Source organism: Bufo bufo, chromosome 9, assembly GCF_905171765.1.
Source record: "Bufo bufo chromosome 9, aBufBuf1.1, whole genome shotgun sequence".
NCBI classification, from domain to species: Eukaryota; Metazoa; Chordata; class Amphibia; order Anura; family Bufonidae; genus Bufo; species Bufo bufo.
Genome location: NC_053397.1, coordinates 51,813,971 through 51,841,591, shown reverse-complemented (window position 1 = coordinate 51,841,591; position 27,621 = coordinate 51,813,971). Strand labels below are relative to the sequence as shown.

General features: G+C 43.0%; 1 protein-coding gene across 1 annotated transcript in view; it reads right to left on the bottom strand.

Moving 5' to 3' along the window:
- The window catches only part of ABCA4 (ATP binding cassette subfamily A member 4), a 208,005-nt gene that overhangs the window by 88,772 nt on the left and 91,612 nt on the right, over positions 1–27,621 (bottom strand). The window contains 7 exon segments of the mRNA XM_040408736.1: positions 213–352; positions 4,103–4,234; positions 4,501–4,678; positions 9,004–9,096; positions 19,127–19,331; positions 19,994–20,215; positions 25,909–26,131. Coding sequence (XP_040264670.1) covers positions 213–352; positions 4,103–4,234; positions 4,501–4,678; positions 9,004–9,096; positions 19,127–19,331; positions 19,994–20,215; positions 25,909–26,131 — 1,193 coding nt within the window.

The window sequence follows — 27,621 nt, the reverse complement described above, 5'->3', positions numbered from 1 at the left end:
AAAGAAAAGATTATGAATGCCAGCTCACTTACCAAAGGGGAAGGGTAAAAATATTTTTTCTGAGGGTGCCTCTAAGTTATTTTAGCATTAACGTTAGAGCTCTAGTGTGAGATTTTTCCAATGAACTCGTGATCTATGTATGAATGTAATATAATTCTAGAGGTGCCATATCTAACTGCTAAGAGGTATGTTCATGAGAATGTGGCACAAACCTGACAAGTTCTGACACTCCTCATTTCTTTTGTGAGAAATCCCAATATCTTCCAACATTACTTCCATTTCCCTTTCAGCTTGTCTTTTGGATTTGCCTTTTAGTTGAGCGTAAAACAGAATGTGTTCTTCAACGGTTAAGCTGAGGAAATAAAAAGTCTGCATGTGAGAGTGATAATCCTCAGAAGTTTTCTTTATTCCCATGTGGTAATCTGTACGGTACAGTGGTGGAAGGCGGGTATATCTCACCCAGGTTCCTCAGCTGGCTAAGATAAAAGAAATCCAGAAGGCTGCACTTGTTTCAGCAAAGCATACTTTGCTGTAGCTGTTTTGTTTAGATTTCATGGGCTGGATTTTATTTGGATCGAGAGGTAGGATTGGCAGAGGGACCTCCCAGTCCACACTCTTCCACTACAGTTATTCCCTATAACCTGAGGGATCCCAGATATAGGGTGCTAGGATCATTAGTGGGGAATAAAAAGAAATCCCAAACTTGGGGAATAAAAAGAAATCCCAAACTGCCAGTGTGGGAAAATGATGCCTGGAGAGCTGATCTGTGTGGTTAGAGCTTGGTGACTGGCTGACCATGAGACTGAGTGAAGCCTGATCTTCCCTGGTGTGAACAGGACTCTATAGGTGAGACAGTAACCCCTGTGTATTAGGTAGAGCCCAGACGGGCAAGTATTTATTATGTTTTATTTTCTGTTATGCTGGTGCTATAACTTCACCGCTCCAAGTGACACTATAACTTGGATGCTACTTTAGAAGCACAGTTTGGACTTTTGAACCCTGTCCTCATGAAAATCTGTCATTGCCAACCCTACTGCAAGTACAGATCCCTACACTAATATCAGTGAGCTCATTCAGAAGTCTCGGAAAGGGGAAGTGGCAACCTTGTTGGTGGTACCCACATCTTCCCAACAAAGAGTTCACTGACTAATTTACTATGGTTGATTTTTAATTTCATTTTAGAAGTAATCAATTACAGTAAAGGGGTATTCTCGTTTCATTAAATTGACGAGCCAACCTCAGGATCATCGTCCTCAGGACCATTATCAGTTTCAGATTGGTGGAGGTCCAACTTTCAGCACCCCTGCTGATCAGTTGTTTTAAGAGGCAGCGGCGCCAGTGTAAGAGCAGAGTTCTCTTCAGTGTTAACCTGCATGTTGTGTACATTGTAGTGGTGGTGCAGTTTAATCACAGATGTTTAAGTCAATGGGAGAGGAGGGTGTAATTACCCTGCACCAGTACAAGATAGACAACATGCACATAAACAATGAAGAGAATGCAGGTGTCACCCGAGCGCCGCAGCCCCTTCAAACAGCTGATCGGCAGGGGTGCTTAGAGTCGGCCCTCCACCAGTTTGAAACTGATGACCTATCTTGAGAATAGGTCATCAATATCACGAAACAGGAATATCCCTTTATTATTTCCCTGTATTGTTCTCCAGTAAATGAAGCAGAAAGCTGTACAATATTTAATGTGAGAGACCGGAAGGGTGAAGGCACTGGCAGTTTTCAAAACCTAGCACCCAGTAGATGGGCAAAAGAGACCACAGGACCAAGGAAATGGGCACAGGTAAGGGTTAGAGGGCTGAACTTAAGGCCCATTTACACCAGCAGATTTTCTGCTAGCAAGCGCTGTCTGACAATATAACAAATCGGTTGGCACTGATTTAGTTCCATTTACATCGAGGAATCATCAGTAGAGATGAGCTAAGTTTTGGAAAATTCGATTCAGCTGCTTCGCTGAATTTTACAAAAAAAGTAAATGAATTCATCACGAAGCACATTTTTTGTAAGTAGCAGGTGCAATGACAGGGAGCTGCGATGGCGCCGCTTCCCATCATTGTACCCCTCAGATGCTTCGATCATACATGTGTAAAATTAACAAAAATAAAAAATGAAATGATACTTACCGCCTCCATTTGCTCGCGTCGGGACAGCTGCCACCATCTTGCTTGAGAATCTTGTGCAAAATCTTGTGCAGCCCGAGATGACGTCGCGCCCAGCGTGGTGACGTCACATGTCACCACATATGGGATTTTGGCCGAGATCTTCAATCTAGATGGTGGTGCCCGGGCCGTCGCAAGCAAATGGAGGAGTTAAGTATGATTTTTTTTGTTGTTTTTTAACACTATTTCAGGTTAAATCGATTCTCTACCACGAAGAACGAGGAAATTCGGCTTCGCAGCGAATCAAATTTATCCTGAAATTCAGATTAAATTCCACTTTGTTGGATTCGATTCGCTCATCTCTAATCATCAGTGCTGTATAGAAATAATCGTAAGTGTGATCCTTTAGGCAAGTGCAATTTCTTTACTGTCATAGCACATCCTTCGAGGCAATGTGCCGCATGTGACATCATCACAAAAATGAGTTAACGTCTTTCTTTGTTTGGACTTCTAGCACAGCAAACAACCTCCCTTAAATTTCTCTGTCGGATCATTCACTCCGACCAGAAAGGTAATGGAGGTAAGTGACTGATAAGTGCAATGCCTTTCTGTAGGCATATTTATCTAGACCTCTCAAAAGAACAATCGAGCTGTCATACTGTTATACAAATTCTACATCTACTGTTATTATGAGGATTACAATTCAGATAACATCTTTCCCTCACAACAGCAACAAACTGAGAATGGTTACCCATCTATATGGGAGGTCTTATCATTTGTGTTGACTGCTACAGAAGGACAATATTTGGTATAGTACTGCCAACATGAAAAAAACTGCCAAAAATAAAAAAATAAAAAATTCTTTGAACACTGCTTTCTGACAGAGGTGTCCTTTTAAATGGCTGTAAAACTGTTTAAGAAGTAGTAGTTAATTAGCAAACTTTGTTTTGAAAGTACAGCCCTTCCCTGATGAGGTCTTGGGGGCTGATACTTGTATACACTTGATTGTTTTCTTAGCCCCGCGGCGGTGCTCATCCATGTAGAAAAGCTGTCAGGATGACATATATACATTGGGCAACATCAAAGACAGCGCAGATATCATTTCACAATTATGGGCATTAATTTTACACAGATGTTAGCATGACATTAAATTAACAGTTTTATTTTTTCCTTCACATTTTTTCCGTGATGACCTTTCCATGTAGAAAAAAAACTTTAGCAATATTATTTCTGGCTTGAGCTACCTACTCCCACTCCTATTTCCCATTATTTTCACAGGAGGTTATGTGCAATCTTCACACTTCTTGAGAAAACCAAGATGATGCCGGTAAAACAAATATGAAAGGTCCGTTGTTGCGTCTGGTCAGGAGCCAGAAACTTATAAGTTATGCAGATCAGCTACATTTACCATAGTTTAATAAATCTTAAAGTCTTCTTTGTAGGTGTTCTCATACTTGTCCACGGAGAAGGAAGGTCAAAACGTTACAGGATACATTTTTTGTAAGAAACACAAAGTAAAAATGCTGAGAAAAATCTAACAAAAATGTAGTAAGGAATATAAGCATGAGTGAGGTTTAGTTAGAACGGGATTATAACCACCAGCCCTAAATTATGGGTTGTACCTACACAGGATGAGGGTCATGTGCAAGGCTGTATCTTACAGATGCATGGTAGGTAGCAGTCGTTTAATTCCTGCAAAGGAAAATTAACTGATACCAAGTCAAGTTTGAAAGTATACAAAGAGGAGTGGGGGTCACATGGTACCAAAAAAATAAAAAACACCAAAAATTCCTCCCTCCTCCCAAAACAAATCTAAATGAAGGCCCAGGCCAGGTGGCCCCTGCAGGTTCATGTAACTGTATTCTGGGGAAGTAGGGAGTGGTGCTTCCATCCTTCTCATCCTTGGTAGGAGAGGAGGGTGTCGTACTCTCCTCAATTCTTGTTCCATACTTCAAATTTTACAGAATTTGGCCACCTTTAACTACTTTTAGCACTTACCGATGAAAAAGAATATTGTGCTGGGGGCACATGCCAAGACTTTGTCTGATGGAATCGATATGAGTCTGAATATCTCTGCCACGTACCCACACTGTACCAGATGAAGGCGGGAATAATCCCGTTATTATAGACCTAAGTGGAAGTAAGCAGCAAAGAAATCGGAATTAAAAAAAGAATAATTGTAGACATGCGTGTAATTTGACCTGAATAAGAGGAAAGATGATCTGCTCAATAGAAGCACCAATTTCTAAAGAGTGTGGCCCAATAAGATATTGATATCCTGTTTGGTCAATCAGCTGATTTTTAAGTTATATATAGTTTTTCATGGTGGCCTTGCTGTTATCAACCGACTTTGCCTAATTTTATTCGATGGTAGTATAAAGGTGAGATACACTTACAGTACAGTTGTTTTCCCAGCTCCGTTATGCCCTAAGAAAGCAGTAATCTGGCCTTCATAGAAGGTGATGTTCATCCTGTCCACCGCTGGCTTGTAACAATTTGGATAGACTTTAACCAGGTCTTGAACACATACTCCAGGGACCATCCCAGGGGGTTCAAGTTCAAAAAAGGGATTTGCTGAAAATGAAATAATAAATATTCTCGCTTTATACTTTCAATCCTTAACTAATATCTTTCCATTAGAACCAAATCTGTGACTCAAGCCAACGTATCTCCACATAGATATTTGGTGTTGAAATGTACAAAAATTGCAATTAGTGACTGATTTGCCACTAGAGGTTTATGGTCAGACATGAGACATTTTAACCCTGTTTGAAGTGATTTTAGAAGGATAGGTCATCATGTCTGTTCTGCTGGAGTGCCTCTGTGCACCGCCATATAGGCTCAGCCAAACTGAGCGTGTTTGGAGATATTCTCTGTTATAGGAGACTACCTCAATCAAGGGTGGACTGGGAACTTGAAGCGGCCCTTGAAAAAAAAATAATACTAAAAGTGGCCCAAATGTTGTAGGTGGGTCCAAATTAACAGAAGGTGCTGTAACACAAGTAGATGGGGCCAATACAAGTTGGCAGGGTCAGTAATACCGTAGTGCAGCACAGAATACCATCCCACAATACCAAATAGCAAAATACAGCACAAAATACCTCCCCAGAAGCTGTCCCTCGGTGGTGGCCATTAATAGCTGCCACTTTCTGTCCTTCTCCTCCAATTGTCTCTAACATGGATATGGAGGGGGCTTAGGAGGTGAAATATGGACCACAGCATGAAGCCAACCCTACCTTCAGCATGCTGACTCGACCTCCGTCATATGTACCTGGCCAGCAAAGTGAGGAGGCCTCAGGTGGCTCTATGGGCATCAGCCCACTGGGAAAATTCTCTGTAGGGTCTATGGCCAGTCTGCCCCTGACCGCAATGCATAGTCCTTTGAGCCACAAATTTCGTATGGACTCAAACAGAAAATGGTGTGCTTCTGAAGGGAATGCAAATGAGCTCTTAACAAGCTCTGCCTCTGATGCTACCAGATGTAAGGCAGCTTTCCTAGAAGTCAATGTTCAACCCTTTAAACAGGCCTTGAGACATAATTCGGATATTAAATAAGCCAGCACCACATCTCCAGACAATTGTTTTGGGGTGATTGCCCCTCATCAGTGCAGAGCAGAGAGTACTGGGTGGCATTAGAGGCAGAGCTTGTTAAGAACTCATTTGCATCCCTTCCCAGAATACCAGAGGAGCATGTATGGCCTATATATCTCCTCATGCCTATTATGGTGCTCTCTCCCCAAGGAGAGATAGTAACCCCCCAAATTCTGAAGGGAATTGGAGGTATACAAGGCTTATGCATTTCTATGGAATCCTCTGCACTCTGGAAATGCCTCGGCACAAAATGGAGCCATAATACAGCTGTGTACATACGGTAAGTATTTATTAGCAGCATTATTCTAGTATTACTTTTTTTTTACCATCATTCATCTGATCCTTGTCCTCTCTCTCCTTCTCCTGTTCATCCTTCAGTTGCTTCTCTTCTTTCTCCTTTTCTTGTTTCGATTTGTGTTTGCATCTATCTTTGTCTATAAGTTTGTTATCAGGGACGTCTTTGGGATTCTCCACTTTTTCTGGTGGGGCTTCTTTTACTTCTGCTGGAGGACCATCATGAGGTTTATCTGTGAATTATGAGGTGCCAAAACATATATGACATATCCTGCATTATTCAAAGGGTTCTCCAGGATTTAACAATTGATGACCTATCTGTAGAATAAGCCATCAATACAACTGATTGCATCCCCCATCAATCAGTTGTATGAGATTAGCTCCATTTGCCACAAGCTCAGGTGGAGCAGAGCAGAGGATGGGAGTGGTAGTGGCTCTGGCTGCAATGGTTACCCACATAAATCACTGTGACAGTCTTCACATTGATGCTCACTAGCTATAGCCAGGGCTAAGGATAAGATTTTGGGTTGCGCTCGATGTCCCAAGTTGAGAGCTGCAAGATGGGATGGATATGCGCCACAATCAGTAATACTGAATGTCAATTCTGACATTTTGGTCCTGAATTTGGACTTGGTCAGAGAGTCACGAGAGGAGGGAGGCAGGAGGAATGGAGGAATAAAGAGAAAACCCTGGAGAACAGCGATGTGACGCTGTGGGGGAGGCGCATGTCACGCTGGATAATGTAAGCCAGAGCCGTGACAGGAGAGCACACCCTTTGATCTCTTTGGGCATGCACCGATGTTGGGGCTCCTGCCTGATGGTAGTTACAGTGCTTTTAGTGTTAGGAGTTATGGATGCAGTGCAGGAGATGATGTAGATTCTGTTGCCGGCTAATAGTGCTGGAGTCAGTAACCAGGCCAATTGATGAAAATAGATAGGGCTTTCTTTACTGAAGTGCAGAATTGGAGTTGTAGTACATACAATAGTATCATGCACAGTAGCAAACAATTGATTGTGCAAATCTTTCCAGATGTATGGATATAAGCAAGGATGGGCGTTGTGGTACTCCTTTCCTCTATTGCTCCAAGGTCTCTCTCTGCAGAATCTAAGGCTGGCAATAAGGTTCTTGCAAACTTGTCTGTAATTCTCAGCTGAGGGATACAGAATAAGATCTGGCTGGCCAAACCGTGTTAACATGTGAAAGGGTGTATTCGCAAAGTTCCCTTTCACAGTATTAAAGTCTCTGAAAGCCTTAAACGAGCATAGTACTTTACTGGAAAAGTCCAGTGCACAGCCTTGTAGACTCAGGACCTTCTAATCCTTTTCCTGTCCTCTCTTTATGGAGTACTTTAGAGTAGCGATACCTTTCTAGCACAAAGATGGCGATTCTCTGGCCTAGTACGTACTCTAGGGAGTGAATACATAAAACTCTCCATGAGGGGCGGACCTAAGTCCATCCTCTAGAATCCTAACAGGGGGTGAGTCAGGGGTGGTAACCTCAACAGATCCACACAAAGCTATTGAGGATACAATTCAAAGCATTACATTAAACAATTGACATTACAACAATAAACCGCACATCCATTGTGTAGTAGACATAACTGGTAACTGCAGCTCTGCTCCCATTCACTTCAATTTTAACAGGAATAGTGCTGCAGTAACCAACTCCGTCCACTATACAATGGATGGAGCTGTGTAGTTCCAGCACCTATACAGCTGATCAGCAGGGGTGCGGGGAGCCGGACACCTGTCCATCTGACTAACTTAGGATAAAGTCATCAGTTGTTAAATCATGTAGAACCCCTTTAAATGCTTAAATTTGTATGGTCCAGGGAATAACAAATGAAGCATTTTAAATCCAACTTTGGACAAGCCTGAGGAACCTCAAGTCATTCCTGGCACACAGACCCCCAGACTCATAAAGTACCCCATTAGCTATGGCAGTATACCTTAGCCTACATTTTGTCTGGACAATCGCACATTTATCAGATGTGCATTGTCTCTCTCTCTACCTATCCTTACCTTCTTCATCTCCGTTAGTTTCGTCCACATGTTCATGGATTGAGAGCTCAGTTTCTACAGAATCAGCTGTGGGTTTGCAATGAATCATAAAATCACAGCGTAAGAAATTGAACAAAATTGCTAAATCTGCAAGTGATGAATATTTTGGGTGCAGTATTTCAGTCTTACATGACTATAACCCCTTACCACAGGAATGTATCTAAATATATACGTAGAATAAAGATTCAGTTTGTTGTCCTAACCCTATGTCTCAAAATCCAGGGATTTTTGGGATGTGATTTGTTGGGAACCTCCCTGGCACCCAGCAACTAGGGCAAATATCCTGCCAGTTCCTTAGCTATGCCCCTGCCCAATTTAATTTTTCTATTGGGTATCCCCTAATGCCAGTAAATGAGCACACACGTCCAAGTTTCTTCTAAATTTTGCAGAACATTACTAACAATGAAAGCTGAAGATCATAAGGAATATAAGAATATAAGGAATATAAATGATGGGTTGTGTTAAAAATTCTGAAATATACAAGATGTGAAGAATGAGGAGCACCAGCACGTAATATAAATGTCATGAGAGTTTTGAGTCCAAACAAACAGCTGGTGGGTATTTATGGGATTATGAATCAGTAGAACAGTAGCCACTGTGCTGCTTATATTACACCTATTGTCAGCCAGGAAACCCTGTTCAGAGATTCGGCCAACTGATCTCAATAGATATTCCCAATTACATCTGTAACAACCAAAATAACCCCTTCAGACGAGTTTATCTCCCTCTGCTCTGCTCTAGAATTAGCTCTGTTTCATTGTACTTGATCTTTCTCATTAGCATCAAAGTCATTCTGGTGACTCAGCTCCTAGTCATTCCATGGTAATCATTACAGGCCAATTAGTAGTTCAAAGCCACTTAATAATATTCCCATTGACTGTACTGGGTGTAATCCTTTTACCAGGTCACACAATGACTGTACGTTGTATGCTCATCTAAGATTAGCGCAGGACATTGCTTACCATCCCCTTCCACGGGGTTCTGAAAACTGCACCAGTAGGTTGGCAAAAGTGCAAAATACCAGGGTCTTGGTATACCGTATTCACCTAAAAAAAAACATAAAATAGCAAATTTGTGGTGAGCAGAGATCAACTTTGTTGGTAAAATCAGAAAATCTTAAACATCCAGTAATAATAAGACAGTAAAATGCCCTGGTGTCCATGGAGTCAACATTTTCCAGATTATCAAGCATCCGGATTACAGAAGTAGAAATGGTATTTGGTAAAGAATGAGATCCTTCAGAATTCAGAATATCAGTTCAATGACAAATAGTATAAAAATCAAGTAGAACGATAAAAAAAAGTTAAATATGCTCTTTACTTAGAGGAGTCTTCAAAACGGTATTGGTTGGTCTTTTCTTCTAATCTTTGAGTTTCTTGGTTATCTAGCACTCTTGGGATTGGACTATCAATCAACCAATCCATCAATTGGTAGATTACTGGATTTTAGGATAAATTTAAAGCACAAGTTCACCATTCGAGTACATGCAGGGTCCAACCATAGTTACCATTAATTGCTGGGCTGAGCTTGTTCTTGTCAAGGTTTCAAGCTGCAAGTACAGATTCAGACCAGCAATTAGTGGTCACCGCAGTGCGCTACTTTCATCTTGCCCGCATGTCTAATAATACGAATTCCAGTCTTAATATGGACCCTTAAAAGTTTGGATTATTGTCAATCTTGTGCCAGATTTATGCTAGAATTTATACCAAAAATGTGTAGGTGTGCAAGAATTTTGTCTGTGCGCCAAAAATTTGTCCATGTGCAAAAAAAAATCAAATCTAAGTCTAATCTAAGCTTACACCACCTATAAATTGGCGTAGTTCTACTCCAAAAATGCGCCAAAATTTTGGCTCATGGAGGCTTATTTAGGCTGTTCTCTACTAAGCTATATCCCCTTGTTGAGCGAGGCATAAAAAGCTCAGAAAAGTGCGTAAAGCAGTTTGTAAATGTGATGTAAAACACGACGGCCAATTTATTGGTGCAAAATGCGATAAAAAACTGGCGCATGTTCAACAGTAAATTTCCCCCAATGTGCCTTATCACCAGCATTTTCTACGTGGCATGTGCTGTGAAAACACCTGATAAAATGCCCAGCGCTCAAGCATGCTGGGTTTTTATAAAGAAGCCAGAAAGCGAAAAAAAATGAAATCCACCTAATGATAAAAAATGCAGGAAGCAAAAAATCTTTGTACGTCCTGTGCACCATATTTCCATAGACTTTCAGCTAACATCTGGAGATGGTGTGTTTACTATAAAAAAAAATGCACCCAAAAAAGCAGGCGCAAAAGAAGCCACTAAAAACTCAAAAGTGGAGAAAAACATCAGTAAAAGCCTACGTGTAATAGTAGTCTTAAACAACTTTGAACTAAGGCCCCTTTCAGACGAGCGAGTTTTCCGCGCATCACTTGTGCGTTGCATGGAAATCGCAGCATGTTCTATATGCTGCATTTTTCACGCAGCCCTGGCCCCATAGAAGTGAATGGGGCTGCGTGAAAAACGCATCGCATCCACAAGTAAGTGCGGATGCGATGCGTTTTTCACGGATGGTTGCTAAGAGATGTTGTTTGTAAACCTTCCGTTTTTTATCATGCGCATGCAAAACGCATTAAATCGCATTGCACCCGCGCAATAAAAACTGAAAAACTGAACGCTATCGCAGACAAAACTGACTGAACTTGCGAGCGAAATTGCACATTTTTCACTGAACGCATCCGCAACGCATCCGGACCTAATCCGCTCACGCTCGTCTGCAAGGGGCCTAATAGTTACACAATATAACAAATCTGCTACTTTGTAGCATATCTTAATTACCCGTTTTCCTCTTTATGCCCCAATCATACAAGCAAACTCCAAAAAAATGACAAATGAGCAAACGCTGAATGGAGACGAATGATTGTATTACTGATCATTTTTCCTCATACAGATTGTTGTTGTATATACAGTTGCAAGAAAAAGTATGTGAACCCTTTGGAATGATATGGATTTCTACACAAATTGGTCATAAAATGTGATCTGAACTTCATCTAAGTCACAACAATAGACAATCACAGTCTGCTTAAACTAATAACACACAAAGAATTCAATGTTACCATGTTTTTATTGAACACACCATGTAAACATTCACAGTGCAGATGGGAAAAGTATTTGAACCCCTAGACTAATGACATCTCCAAGAGCTAATTGGAGTGAGGTGTCAGCCAACTGGAGTCCAATCAATGAGATGAGATTGGAGGTGTTGGTTACAGCTGCCCTGCCCTATAAAAAAAACACACCAGTTCTGGGTTTGCTTTTCACAAGAAGCATTGCCTGATGTGAATGTTGCCTCGCACAAAAGAGCTCTCAGAAGACCTACGATTAAGAATTGTTGACTTGCATAAAGCTGGAAAAGGGTTATAAAAGTATCTCCAAAAGCCTTGCTGTTCATCAGTCCATGGTAAGACAAATTGTCTATAAATGGAGAAAGTTCAGCATTGCTGCTACTCTCCCTAGGAGTGGCCGTCCTGTAAAGATGACTGAAAGAGCACAGCGCAGACTGCTCAATGAGGTGAAGAAGTATAATAGAGTGTCAGCTAAAGACTTACAGAAGTCTCTGGCATATGCTAACATCCCTGTTAGCGAATCTACGATACGTAAAACACTAAACAAGAATGGATTTCATGGGAAGATACCACAGAGGAAGCCACTGCTGTCCAAAAAAAGCATTGCTGCACGTTTACAGTTTGCACAAGAGCACCTGGATGTTCCACAGCAGTACTGGCAAAATATTCTGTGGACAGATGAAACCAAAATTGAGTTGTTTGAAAGAAACACACAACACTATGTGTGGAGAAAAAGAGCCACAGCACACCAACATCAAAACCTCATCCCAACTGTGAAGTATGGTGGTGGGGGCATCATGGTTTGGAGCTGCTTTGCTGCATCAGGGCCTGGACGGATTGCCATCATCGAAGAAAAATTGAATTCCCAAGTTTATCAAGACATATTGCAGGAGAACTTAAGGCCATCTGTCCACCAGCTGAAGCTCAACAGAAGATGGGTGTTGCAACAGGACAACGACCCAAAGCATAGAAGTAAATCAACAACAGAATGGCTTTAACAGAAGAAAATACGCCTTCTGGATTGGCCCAGTCAGAGTCCTGACCTCAACCCGATTGAGATGCTGTGGCATGACCTCAAGAAAGCGATTCACACCAGACATCCCAAGAATATTGCTGAACTGAAACAGTTCTGTAAAGAGGAATGGTCAAGAATTACTCCTGACCGTTGTGCACGTCTGATCTGCAACTACAGGAAACGTTTGGTTGAAGTTATTGCTACCAAAGGAGGTTCAACCAGTTATTAAATCCAAGGGTTCACATACATTTTCCACCTGCACTGTGAATGTTTACATGGTGTGTTCAATAAAAACATGGTAACATTTAATTCTTTGTGTGTTATTAGTTTAAGCAGACTGTGATTGTCTATTGTTGTGACTTAGATGAAGATCAGATCACATTTTATGACCAATTTGTGCAGAAATCCATATCATTCCAAAGGGTTCACATACTTTTTCTTGCAACTGTAAACAAGCATCTATTACAGGGATCAAACAACCTTTGGCACTCCAGCTGCTGTGAAACTACAACTCCCAGCATGCAAACATGCTCTGCTGTTCTTATTCCCATAGAAGTATTGCTCTTTTCTTTATCTCGTGGTAACCAAATAACACCTTGGGACAAACCCTTTCACTTCAGAACAGTTGACGGGTTTCGAACAAAAAGTTCTTAATAGTAACTAAATTGAATGCCAAACTCAGGAGTTTTAAAGGGTGATCCCATCCCCCCCCCCACATGGGGGAAGGGGGGGGGGGGGGTAGAGACACACTCCACCTACCGAGTCGGGCATTCATGGTTCTGTCATATGACACACATGAAATCTGCAATCAAAAACACACATATAAAAAAACATAAATGTAACCGTGCAGAAATAAGTTATGTTGCATCCAAATATCTAAGGATATATTAAAATATCACATCCCCATGCAATCATGTAAGAAAAAAATGCACAGTATAAATAAAGTCAGAATAAAAAACAGAAAAAAACTAATAGATACTTTCCTGTTAAACATATTGTCATAATTAACATAATGGCAAGAATGAACTTATAATGAGAAAAATAAATAAGTTGCTGCTCCCTGATCTACTGTAATGCTATGTCGTTGATCGTGCTCATTAAAGGGGGTTGTGTCACAAGACATATTTAAAAATTTTTAAACCAGCACCTGGATCTGAATAATTTTGTAATTTACCTGTATAGACAAAGGCCGACTGGGAACTTAAAGTGGCCCAGGAAAAAATAAAAAAAATAAAAGTGTCCCCATGTTGCAGGAGGGTCCAAATTGTCAGGAGGCAGAGTAACACAAGTAGGCGGGGGTCAGCAATACCATAGCAAAAATACTGTCCCATCAGATCCACAGTGCAGCAGAATATATTGCCCCAAAAGGTGGCCAATCAATAGCTGCCATTTTCTGTCCTCTTCCTTTCGTCTCTGATAAGATATGGAGCAGTGGGCTTAGGAGCTGATGTGCGGCCATAACAGTTAAATTCAGGAGGCCATGTGCGGCAACTGGTCGGGTACATGAGTATCTGATTTTCACAGTTTTAATTACCACCGAGAGCTCATTATGTACCCGGCCAGCGCCAGGGAGCAAGGATCAGGCGGCCCCCTAGGCATCAGCCCACCAGGAAATGTTCTTGTAACATCTATGGCCAATCCACATCTGTGTATAGCACCACCTGCTGTTTGTTACTTTTCTTTTTCTTTTTTGTCCGCCTCACTGAGCTGGTCGCACGCGCTCAGTTTAAATCTTCAACTGCCCCCAGCCATATGTTCTGAAGATAATCTAGCAGAGCAATGAATGCAGATATCTCTGGATCCATGTAAGGTACAGCCTGGTTCTAGGTTTGTTAGAGAGAGACTGTCATGTTCCATATGATTTTTATTTTTTACATCAATCAGAAAATTCTGTTTTCTGAACATGATTTTGGGGGCGGCCATGTTGCTAGACCTGCTAGAGATATGCATTATGGCAGGTTCATGGATCACAGACACATTAGACAGGAGAAATTCAGGTCAGAGCAACATAAATATAAAAAATGTATGGATTTACAGTGATCATTACCTGAGATAAACCTGAGCATGGATTTTGTTATTAGAGGGTCTAATTTTATGTAATCTAGGGAATGGATGGATAGTATGGTTTCTCCACACAGATCCCAGAGGAATGTCATTTCTCAGGGATCAAGTGCACGGGCCAAGGAGCTAAATGGTTGTCAGCTGGTAAACGTGAAAGAAGTTAATGAAAGTGTGGGAGTCGGGGTGGGGGATGAGTTCGGGGAGAGCAGATTCTTTGAGACATTGTATACATTCTCCCGAGGAAAAGTGCAATGTTCTTGGAGTAACTTTAAAAGACAAGTTATCTGGAATGTTTAAAAAAAATAAGTATCACTTAAAAAGGTCTCCTCCTTTGACCGGGCTTAGTAAATGCTGCATTACTGCTGGAATACTGAAAACGCTAGAATTCATCAGTTCTGGAGGAGGTTTATATAGGCAGCTTTACTAAATATGTAATAACTCAAAAACATAGAGAAGGTTCAAGCCTGGCTTGCATCCTGTTGACCAGTTGAGTGTATTAGTAGACAGGCACATGTAGTAGATTCAGTCCTGATTATAGGGCACACAACTTGCCCAGCTGCTATCACAATGTATTAAGACGGGTTAAGGCTTCTTTCACACTAGCGTTTTAGGCTTGTCCGGCAGGCTGTCCCGGCAGGGGAACAGCCTGCTGGAAGTCCGCCCCAGCCCCATTCACTATAATGCGGCCGCAGCATGGCAAACATGCCGTGAGACGGTCGGACAAAAACTGCAGCGTGGTAGCGTATAGTTAATGGGGCCAGGGCAGACTTCCGGCAGCACACGTGTGCAAACGTTAGTACGGATCTGGCAGGCTCTTCCCAGGCATGGGATTCATCCAGTTCTCCAGATCTGGTTGGGGATGTTCTCTTCCATTGCTTCGCGCACCGCTGATAGTTTAGCTCCTTAGTTAGGTCGTTTGTGTGTGTAGTGTATATATGGTGTATTTATGTATGTGTACCATGTATATGGTGTACTTATGTATATGTAACATGTGTTGTGACGTTGTGTGTCCACCGTTAAGTAGGGAACCTGTTGTTAAAAATTTGAATCATAGCCCTGGCTGTCCGCTACCGGAACAAGCTGGCGGACAAGCCTAACGCGCAGGGGTGGATTGGCCGTAGACCTTACAGGGAAATTTCCTGGTGGGCCGATGCACAGGGGGCCGGCTAGTGGAAGTTTTTGGGTATGTATTTTGTGCTGCTGATGCAGTATTTTGTGATGGACTGTGGTATTGGCTCAGTTTGGGTGGTATAATGTGCAACAATATGGTATTGCTGGCTCTGCCTTCAATCAATTTGCATTCAACTACAAAACGGGGCCACTTTTCATATTTTTTCCAGGGCCACTTTAAGTTCCCAGTCCGCCCCTGCTAACGCAAGTGTAAAAGAAGCCTTACACGTCCCGATGTAACAGCCGATTGTCGGGAAGAAAGCGTTGCTTCCAGACAGTCGGCTGCTCGTTCAGTGAAGGAGACCATGCATTTACATGCGGCGATCTCCTTCACTGTATGAGGAGGAGGGATCAACCTTGTCCCCATACACAATCATTGCATACCTCCCAACTGTCCCAGATCCGGCGGGACAGTCCAAGATGTTAGTGGCTGTCCTGCAGTCCCGTTACGGGGAGGTATGTCCCGGTCTCTGGCAGCTGTCCCTGCTTCCAAAGGAAGCAGAGACAGTTGCTTGTAATGATGAAGCAGGGAGCCGTCCGTCGGCTCCCTGCTTCATCATTCCTCTTCTGTCGGCCCTCCACACTGCTGCTCTGGGCAGGGGCTGCCAGGAGCTCTGTGTATCCTGCTGCTGCTGCTGCGGAGGAATGAGGTATGTGGAGTTTTTTTTCTTTTTTTACTGCCTGTGAAGGGGGTCACAATCCTGGGCATATTACTGTGAGGGAGCACAACTGGGCATATTACTGTGAGGGGGAACAACTGGGCATATTACTGTAAGAGGGCACAACTGGGCATACTGTGAGGGGGCACAACTGGGCATATTACTGTGAGGTGGCACAGCTGGGTATATTACTGTGAGGGGGCACATATCTTGGCATATTACTGTGAGAGGGCACATATCTGGGCATATACTGTGAGGGGGCACAACTGGGCATATTACTGTGAGGTGGCACAGCTGGGTATATTACTGTGAGGGGGCACATATCTTGGCATATTACTGTGAGAGGGCACATATCTGGGCATATACTGTGAGGGGGCACAACTGGGCATATTACTGTGAGGGGGCACAACTGGGCATATTACTGTTAGGGGGCACATCTGGGTATATTACTGTGAGGGGGCACAGCTGGGAATATTACTGTAAGGGGGCACAACAGGGCATATTACTGTGAAGGTACACAGCTGGGCATATTACTGTGAGGGGGCACAACTGAGCATATTCCTGTAAGGGGGCAACACTGGGCATATTACTGTGAGGGGGCACATATCAGGGCATATTACTTTGAGGGGCACATATTTGGACATAACTACTGTGAGGGGCACATATTTGGGCATAACTAATGTGAGGAGGCACATATCTGGGCATAACTACTGTGAGGGGGCACATATCAGGGCATAACTAATGTGAGGAGGCACATATCTGGGCATAACTACTGTGAGGGGGCACATATCTGGGCATCACTACTGTGAGGGGGCACATATCTGAGCATCGCTACTGTGAGGGGGCACATACTGGGCATAATCTATGAAGGGGAAACAATGCTGGAATAACTACTGTGTAGTGGCATAAAGGGGCAATAATTAATATGTGGGGGCATTTAGGGGACTGGTTGGGATTAGGTGTTTAGTTATGTTTCAGATGGGTGTTACCAGTTGGGGCATTTCCTGCACAGTCTGACACTGGAAGCACTGATTGGATCATTTCAGGCTGTGAAGGGACACCCCCCCCCCCCCCTCCCAACTGGTAACACTGATCTGGACCTTCATTACAAACTGTTAGTAATTCATTCATAACTTTTTGCAGGAATAATAAAGGAATGGCACATTCCTACCACTTTACAAATCATTAGTCAGACCACACATGGAGTACTGTGTACAGTTCTGGGCTCCTGTGAACAAGGCAGACATAGCAGAGCTGGAGAGGGTCCAATGGAGGGCAACTAAAGTAATAACTGGAATGGGGCAACTACAGTACCCTGAAAGATTATCAAAATTAGGTTTATTGACTTTAGAAAAAAGACGACTGAGGGGAGATCTAATTACTATGTATAAATATATCAGGGGTCAGTACAGAGATCTCTCCCATCATCTATTTATCCCCAGGACTGTGACTGTGACGAGGGGACATCCTCTGCGTCTGGAGGAAAGAAGGTTTGTACACAAACATAGAAAAGGGTTCTTTACGGTAAGAGCAGTGAGACTATGGAACTCTCTTCCTGAGGAGGTGGTGATGGTGAGTACAATAAAAGAATTCAAGAGGGGCCTGGATGTATTTCTGGAGCGTAATAATATTACAGGCTATAGCTACTAGAGAGGGGTCGTTCATCCAGGGAGTTATTCTGATTGCCTGATTGGAGTCGGGAAGGAATTTTTTATTCCCCTAAAGTGGGGAAATTTGCCTTCTACCTCACAGGTTTTTTTCTTTCCTTCCTCTGGATCAACTTGCAGGTTAACAGGCCAAACTGGATGGACAAATGTCTTTTTTCAGCCTTATGTACTATGTTACTATGTTACTATGTTACATCATAGAGTCATAAGAATAGATGCTCCAGCATTGTTATTGTAAGGCAGGCCCCCTCTTTTGTGGCCATAATGTGAAATAGTCTGTTATTTGCTAGTAGTCAGTATGTACTAGCCATCAGCTACGCTCCCTGCAGGGGGCACTATAAAAGTGATAACATGCGACAAACATTTCCTGTCGCATGCTGGTAACTTTCCAGCACCAGGAACATAGCAGCAACCTGGACCTGATGTCCCATTCATAGATGTTCTGTGCATATATTTATGTGTGTGGACCATAGATGTGCTTGAGCGAGCGCATTAAAGAACGCCTGTGTCTATGCTCTAGAACTGTGATGGCTAACCTCCGGCACTGCAGCTGCGGTAAAACTACAACTACCAAGATGTAGTCTTGCTTGGCTGTTCTCAGAACTCCACAGAAATGAATGGAGCATGCTGGGAGTCGTAGTTTCACCACAGCTGGAGTGCCGGAGGTTAGTCATACCAGCTCTAGAACATGGGTGGATGTCCGTGTGCTGGCAGGCAGTGCTATAGTTCAGACAGTGCGGCCTTTTGAGGTTTCGCTGAGAAGCGCAGAACTCGTAAGAGCATTTTCAGGAGTTGTCCTGCTGGAGTTGCCAGCCTGTGATCCTCTGAGTCCAGCCATGAATAATTAAAGGGGTATGCAAAGATTATTGTAAAAAAAAAGGAAATCAGACATCATATAGGACATGACAATCTAGAACCAGCCCTGTACCTCCCATGGATCCAGAGATCTCCACATTCCATGCTCTGCTAGATCTCTTCAGGCTGGCAGCTCAGGAGGCATGTCCTTTGTAATGCAGCTTTATCACTGTCACGGCTTAAGGCGTGCGTCTTTCATTGGGAAGGTTAAAGGGGCATGTCGTTTCTTGGGGGGTGGGGGGGTTCCTTTCTGCTGCGAATCTCTCCCTGTAACTGTCACAGCTTCTAACAGTAGAGTATGGCTGATAACAGTTGAAGTATGAGAATGAATATGTGTGAACACCTCAATATGTAGACATGCACATTACTATACAGATTAAACACCAGGGGGCGCCACTATAATGAAGTAGAGAGAATATCTCACAACTGGAGCATTTTTGTAACAGAAAGTAAATTACAAAAGTGACAAGAAAACACAGCGGAATAATTTTTGGTTTGCATGTAAATGACACAGTTGTCCAATAGTATACCCTGTGTAACAAGTAGCATACCTGGAAACACATGGTCTATATACCATGCACAAATCCAATACACAAAAGCATCAAAAAACATCATGATTATGGACAAGAAGAAGCTGTATTGATCGCCCTCAACCGGGCTTCTCCATATGTTGCCAAACTGTAACCCAAGGCCTTGCTCCTCATATCTGGATAAATATTCTGTCCCAAAGCCAAAAGCGACAGGTGACAACAAGCTCTGCAAAACAAATGAAATGCACAAATAAGCTAAATAATGGGGCGGACTGTGCAAAGGATATTTAAGGCCATCTGTCAGCAGATTTGTCCCTATGACACTGGCTGACCTGTTACATGTGCACTTGGCAGCTGAAGACGTCTGTGTTGGTCCCATGTTCATATGTGCCCGAACTGCTTAGAAAAATGATGTTTTAATATATGCAAATGAGCCTCTAGGAGCAACGGGGGCGTTGCCGTTACACCTAGAGGCTCTGCTCTCTCTGCAACTGCCGAGCCCTCTGCACTTTGATTGACAGGGCCAGGAGTGATTACGTTTTCACTACCTGGTCCTTCCACCAAAGTGCAGAGGGCGCAGCAGCTGCAGAGAGAGCAGAGCCTCTAGGTGTAACGGCAACGCCCCCGTTGCTCCTAGAGGCTCATTTGCATATAATAAAACATCATTTTTCTCAGTAATGCGGGCACATAGGAACATGGGACCAACACAGATGCCTTCAGCGGCCAAGCGCACATGGGTCAGCCAGTGTCATAGGGACAAGTCTGCTGATAGATGCCCTTTAAGCTAGTCTAATGTTTCAGAACTTCCATCTATTACTAGTGTATTTTTACAAAGACATTCCCATCTAAAAATCTGCAATGACTATGAAAAGCTACACAGTGACGTACTGCCAAAGTTTTCAGTCTGAAGGTCATGCGGTCCTGCCAAGCAAAGCACAGGATGTGCGGCAAGTAGAGTGTGAAATAAATAACGCCGCTGCAGGCGGCTGCCAGGTTGGCTTTAGAGAAGAAGACACTCATGAGGAACCCTTGCATGATGGTGGACAGCGTGAAAGCCATCAGAAAGAGGAACAGGATTAAGGGATTGCTGTAGTGAAGGACTCCGCCACCCTGCAAACAAGAAAAGGGAAGCCAGTCAGCAGGGGATCCTTTTTTGTAGGCAGCACAAAAGAATGGAGGAAAATGAGATTTTGACACAGTGTAGATAAGAAAGGAGCGGAAAGAAAGCAGAACGTCTTGCACAGAACACTTGACTTATTGGATGTATTTGAAGAATCTGGTGCACTGGTATGAACAAAATAGTAGATAAAACCCATATTATAGATGCATGAGTTATCTCTATTGAAAACGGTGAAGAACAGGTCAATGAAACACTTGGTAACAAAGAAAGTCATTATAAGCTGCTCATATTCAGTTTGTGCAGGAAAAAAAGTTTATTTCAATTGGTTCCTAATTGACAACATCACAAAACTATAGAGCAGTTTAAAGGGGAATTTTCTTTTTAGAAGATGTCTCCTCTTGGGGGGCGGTTAGCTTTGCAATGAAAGATGGAAATTATATTTCCTTAAGGGGTTGCCTCACCTCAGACATTGATAGCATCTTTCTAGGATATGTCATCAATGTCAGATCAGATAGGTGCTGGCCCCACCTCTGGGACCCGCTCCTATCTCCAGAACAGGGCCCCCGAAGTGAATGGAGAGCAGATCTCCATTCATTGCTATGGGAGTTCTGAAAAAAAGCTGAAAGCGCGCGCTTGGCTGGTTTCAGAAGTCCCATAGTGGTGAATGGATAGCACACTGCTCCATTCACCCCTATGGGACCGCAGTGCTGGTGCTTGGCCATTTTCAGAATCTCCCATAGCTGTAAATGGAGGGTGGCCACACATGGACCCGTTCTCTCTGTCCAATTGGGTGGCCTGGTATCTGACAGTGATGGCATATCCTAGAAATATGCAATCAATATCTGAGATTGGCCAGCAATCAGCATTACTGGTCGACAATGAGCACTGCAAATAAATACACAGTTTATATGTTATTTACTAAGCATGTTACATAGCTTGGGATACATTTAATCAGTCTGAATCCTGAATATCTGTATTATTAAAAAGTAACTGGTGTTTCAGTTTTTTCCCCCGTAAATGAATAGTACAGACGAATATAAGAAACTTTGTAATATATCTTATCAGACAAAGATAAGCGTGAATGGGGCTGAGCTGCAATACCAAGTACAGCCACTATACAATGTACGGCGCAGTGCTTGGTTAGCTGTGAGCAGACCGCAGCGCTACTGGAGTGCTGCAACCTCTTCAAACATCTGATTTGCAGGGGTGCTGGGAGTCAGTAGTGGAAGGTTTAAACTGTTAGGTTAAGGCTACTTTCACACTTGCGTTCAGAGCGGGTCCGTCTGGTGTCTGCACAGACGGATCCGCTCCTATAATGCAGACGTTTGGATCCGTTCAGAACGGATCCGTCTGCATTATAGTTTAGAAAAAATTCTAAGTCTGAAAGTAGCTTTAGACGGATCCGTCCAGACTTTACATTGAAAGTCAATGGGAGACGGATCCGTTTGAAAATTGAGCCATATTGTGTCAACTTCAAACGGATCCGTCCCTATTGACTTACATTGTAAGTCTGGACGGATCTGTTTGCCTCCTGCTGAGCGGAACAGAGGCCAAGCGGAGCCATCCTGATGCATTCTGAGCGGAGCCGCATCCACTCAGAATGCATTGGGGCTGTACGGATCCGTTCGGGGCCGCTTGTGAGAGCCTTCAAACGGAACTCACAAGCGGAGCTCGGAACACTAGTGTGAAAGTAGCCTTAAAGAGGCACCAAATTTTACAAACCCAGGGGGAGTTTTATCAAAACTGGTGTAAAGTAGAACTGGCTTAGTTGTGCATAGGAACCAATCAGATTCTACCTTTCATTGAAAAATGGAATCTGATTGTTTGCTATGGGCAACTAAGCCAGTTTTCCTTTACACCAGTTTGCATACATTTCCTCCAGCGTGCCACATTTGATAAAGTTGACGCAAAGTACGCCAAGGCAGACTCAAGCAAAAATGACTTAAAATATTACCCTCATGAGAAATTCCCTTCACTGTCTAAAATAATGAGATGAATAATATGCACTCTATCTCTGACATTATGACATTACACCGCCATGTAGCTATATACCAGTGTGAGTTTGGTAGATCCTACTTTGAATTCCTAGAGATAATTGTGTGTATATGTGTCAGCTCCATCTCTCATATCGCACTGGTGAATCTGCAGACATGTCTGGCCTGACCTCTACTGCATGAGAGAATGAAAACGTATATCCACAAGCTTTACATTTTCTAAGAATTTCAGTACGAGGAAACACGCTCTTTACATTCCAGCCATACACAGACCCTGATCATGTTCCACTTCCCCTTCTTTCTTGTCTGATCTGACTGGGCTGATAAGGCACGTAAAAAACCTGAAGCACAGGTAGCGAACCCGTGCAAACCAGTGATAACCCCCAATAACTACAGCAAATTACTGTAGGACTGCAGTCATTTCCTTTAAAAAGCTTATTAACCCAGGCAGGCGCATAGCAGCAAGTGTAGGACCAAGGGGTTTTGAAAGCAAATACATGAAAACTCTTCTCGTGACCCTTTCTGTTATATACCAGGCAGTTAGTGGACAGAACCTTCCTGATGCTGCCATTTTTCCGTTTTTTTTTTATTTTTTTTTCATTTTAATTTTTTACTATAGGAGCCATAATTTTTTTAATTTTTCCATTCACAGAGATTGTTTTTTTTTGTGGGATAAATTGTCCTTTCTAATGGCACCATTTAATAGGGTTTTCCAGGAGTCTTATACTGATGACCTAATCAGTATCTGACAATCGAAACCCCTGCCGATCCGCTGTTTGGGAAGGCAGCGGTGTTCACAGTAGCGCCGTAGCCTTTTCTCAGCTTAGCCTAGGGGGGCTGAGCTGCGATACCAATCACAGCCTCTATATAATGCACGGCGTTGTGCTTGGTGAGCTGAAAGAAGGCCGCGGCACTACTGACAGAGGCCTCCTCAAAAAGCTAATTGGTGAGGGTCCTGGGTGTTGGACCCTCATCAATCAGATACTGAAACCCTTTAATATTGCCTACAATGTAGTGGGAAGCTGGAAGAAAATTCTAAATAGGGGGGAATTGTGTTTTATTTCTTGTATTTTATTTTTGATATATATATATATATATATATATATATATATATACAGTATATATATATATATATATATTATTTTTTTTGCATTGCTTTATGGGTTTCGTTTTCACAATGTTTTGCACACAGACCCATTCATTTCTATGGGTCTTCAAACAAAACTGACAGCACACCTTGTGCTGTCCACATCCATATTTCCGTTCAGCAGTTCTGCAAAAAGATAGAGCATATCCTATTCTTGTCCGTTTTGTGGATAAGGATAGGCATTGTTACAATGGGTCTGCAAAAAAACTGATGCAACATGGACGTCACATGAATAATATTCTTTTTTTTTTTTTTGGAGGATCCATGTTTTCGGAACACAAAATACATACGGTTGTGCAAATGCACAAATGCGGCGCATCTTCTGGTAGTCCATGTGCCAGAAAAGCAAACCTAGTGCCGATTCATGCTATACAATTGTGTGACTCCTTTGAAGCCTGTCAGGATTTGGGAGGCCACAGCTCTGCTGCTAAACCTCATTCACTATTTTCAAAGGAGTCAAAATTTCCAACTTTTGTATGCCAGTACATCCTTTGATAAATTCCCGACATGTTTATGACACTGGTGCCAAGTTTCCATAATGATATGACATCCAGGGGCGTAACTACTATAGTGGCAGACCATGCGACTGCTATGGGGCCCAGGACAAGAGGGGGCCTAGTTGGGATCATCCCTCTGTTACTGGAGGTGAAAACTTGGTCAGGACTCTACCCTCTAAAGCAGAGGTGCACAACGTTTTCAGGTTAGGGGGCCACATTGCCAAACTGAACCAATGATGAGGGCCGAAAATATAATTTAAAGGGGTATTACCAACCGAAACGCTGTATTTATGGCATATTGAACACAGAGTATAAACCATTAATGTCTAGTTACGCTTCTAGAACTCCCATCTAATGGACGAAATACATGAAGAATGTATGTGAGCAGCCACAAGACATAGACATACATGTCTGTTACCGGATGGTTGGGGGTTCCACGGAATGGTATCAAGGGTCGCATGTGGCCCCCGGGCCGCAGGTTGTGCACCCCTGCTCTAAAGGAACAACTTTTAGCAAATAAGGCAGTGGAAAAATGGCCCAAGGATCATTGAAAAGGGTTAAGAGCGGAAACCCTCCTGTCCTGTGTGGGGGGGCTGGTTTGATCCTTGCTATGGGGCCCTTACTTTTCTATGTACGACACTGATGACAATAGTATGCTCAGCTAAGGAGCCACGTGCAGGGGAATCAAAAGCCACATGTGGCTTTGTTAAGGGGGACCTGTCACTGCTGCGGACATGTCTGTTTCAGTAAATGTGTGTATTCCCTATGAAATAAGAATTCTGGAATATATATTTTTGTAGAAGTTTGGGGGTCACTTATAAGCTGAAATACGCCTATTGCGCCGATATCTGCGACTTCACCCCACTTACACCAGGTCTAAAATAGTGGGATTGGCGTGGGAGGGGAAGGGGACGGGCCAGCAGGCCCGTCTCATTCACCATATTTTTACTCCTGTTTTAGACGTAGAAAATAGTTTAAAGGTTAGACAGCGAGGAAGAACTGCCTCTGGATGCGCCGAAGTTATGGAGAGGCTTGCGCCAGCTATGGGCCTTTGGTAAATGTGTCTTAATGAATGTGCCCTTTTGTGTTTTGCCATTCCTGTTGCAAACTGAACAACTGGATGGGTGTTGGCATTCTTTTTGTGTGCCCTTACGCAGTCTGACACTAACTGCACTGATTGCACAGCGTCAAACTGTGTAGGGACAATCTGGTGACATTCAGTTTTCAACTGAATAATACATTTCTAGGAGGAATAACAGAGAAACAGCACAATGCAGAATTCTAAGAAGGACCAGAATTGTTATTGCATGAAAAATATAAATATTTACTAAAAATAGACATGTCAGAAGAGATGACAAGGCCCTCTCTTAGCTAAAGGTTTAGGAACACTGCTGCATCCTAGTACTTGCCAACTCTTAATTGACTAGGGACCAATTTAAACTTATTGGTTTGCCCAGGTTACATGCATATTGTCTTTTTTTTAACTGAGTGTATATTAAAGATTTTTTGAAAAATCTAGTGCACACAGCTCAGTCACTCATAGCTGTATAGTAGAAATAATATTTACTGCCACTTCTCCAGTAGGTGGCGCTGCATCAATGTAATGTGGCACCTCCCGGTAATGAGGCGCATTGCTCGAATTCCTAGCAGGCACCAGCGGACAAAGAGACTATGGGGGTCATTTATGATTAGATATACCCCACTTTTTGACGTATATCTGTCGCAGATTCAGTTCAGTACCCTTCCATGCCACGTACACTAGTTCTGAAAAAAAGGGGGCACGGCGGGGGCGGGGAAGAAGGATGGCTGGTATTCTGGTATTATCATTTTCGACACCAGTTTTTGGTGTAGAAAATTATCAAAATCTACGTCAGCAAGGGTGCTGGATGCGCCTAAGTTATGAAGAGGCTGGCGCCTCTCCAAAAATTAGGCACATCAAGCTCCAGCGCACGGTTATTAAGACCGCCATCTACAACAGCCATCTTAATAAATGACCCCATATATTTTGTCTTACAAAAACATATTTTAGATGCTTTAGGACTTACCACAATCACAACAGTGAGGAGAAAGGTGCTGAGAGTCATGACACTAAAACTGTCTATGAACCATGTGAACCAAATGACTTCATTTGTAACCCCCAGGTTCTTCATGGTTTCTTTCAGACGAAGCTCTTTCTCCAGAACAATGTCTTTCACCAGCATGGAAATCGAATATATCCAAGACAACACCATGAAAATGGGAAAGCAGCGATTCAGTGTGATCATGAACCTACAATGAAAAAAAAACACAAAAAACTTAAAGGGGTTGTCTGGTTTCAGGAGTAAACGAACAACCCATGGGATCCACCTGCAATGAAGAACTTGTGAGTACTTACCTGACAGATATCGCACCGCTTCTACAGTTCTCCCAGCCGCAGCCAGTTACTGTCCTTTTTAGATGCACTGCTGAGGCCAGGGACTGTCTGCAGTGGTCACGTGTTGTTGACATGATGTCACAACTGCAGCCAAGTGAATAGACCCTGGCTGGTAGAACTAGAGATGGGGGCGGTATCTGTCAGGTAAGTACTTACCAGTTTGTTACTGCAGGCAGATTCCGCAGGTTTGCTTTCCGCCATAAACCGGACAACTCCTTTAATAGCATTTCACAGAGGATCAAATCAGGGGGAAGAAGGATCTAGCAAGTAGAAGACCCACCTCTGCATTTCATGAAGATAAATGCATCTCTTTATTAGGGCTCATTCAGACGACTGTATGAATGAGTCCGCAACCGTTCCGCAATTTTGAGGGGCCGCAAAAGATGCGGACAGCACACTGTGTGCTGTTCGCATCCGTTTTCCATTCCGTGGCCCCGCAAAAAAGATAGAACATGTCCTATTCTTGTCTACAATTGCAGCCAAGAATAGGCATTTGTATAATGGGCCGCCCCTTCCGTTCCGCAAATAAGGCATACGGGCGGCATCCGTGTTTTGCGGATGCGCAACTTGCGGACAGCAAAACACAGCGGGGTCGTCTGAATGCGCCCTTAAAAGGGGATGTCCCATGAAAAAATTTTCTACATTTTTCAAACCAGAACCTGTATCTGAATATTTTTGAAATTGCATGTAATTAAAAATTCTTAATAGCCACTGAGTTATTTAATAATAAAATCTGTCTGTATGGCACCACCTGAGCTGTGATAGGCAGATACCTGCAGCAGAAAGGACATTCTCCAAGCAGTGATAAGGAGTTAGCTGCAGCAGAAAGGACATGCCCCCCTGAGCTGTGATAAGGAGAGAGCTGCAACAAAAGTATATGCCCCTTCAGCTGTGATAGGGAGAGAGCTGTAGCAGAAAGGACACGGCCCCTGAGCTGTAATAGGGAGAGAGCTGCAGCAGGAAAGACACCCCCCCAGAGAAAGGAAAAATTCCTGATTTTCCAGCATGAATTAAATCTAGCAGAGAAGAGGTTAAATCTCTGGATCCAGGTAAGGCACAGGACTGGTTTGTTAAGGTCTTTTAACATGGACCGATGATCTGGAAGATTATTGGGCATGAGTGTTTCTAGATATCTGCTGATGATGTGAACCCCCACTGATGTGACCGTTTATGATCTTACCTGATTGACATGCTATCTACTATTTAGCAATTTAAAAGAGTATATACCATATATACATTAATGGGGTCATTTATTATAAGACTGGTGTTTTAGAAGCCGGTCTTAATACCCCCTATAGTTGGCGCCGGCCCCTCCATAACTTTGGGGGATCCACCGCCACTTCTG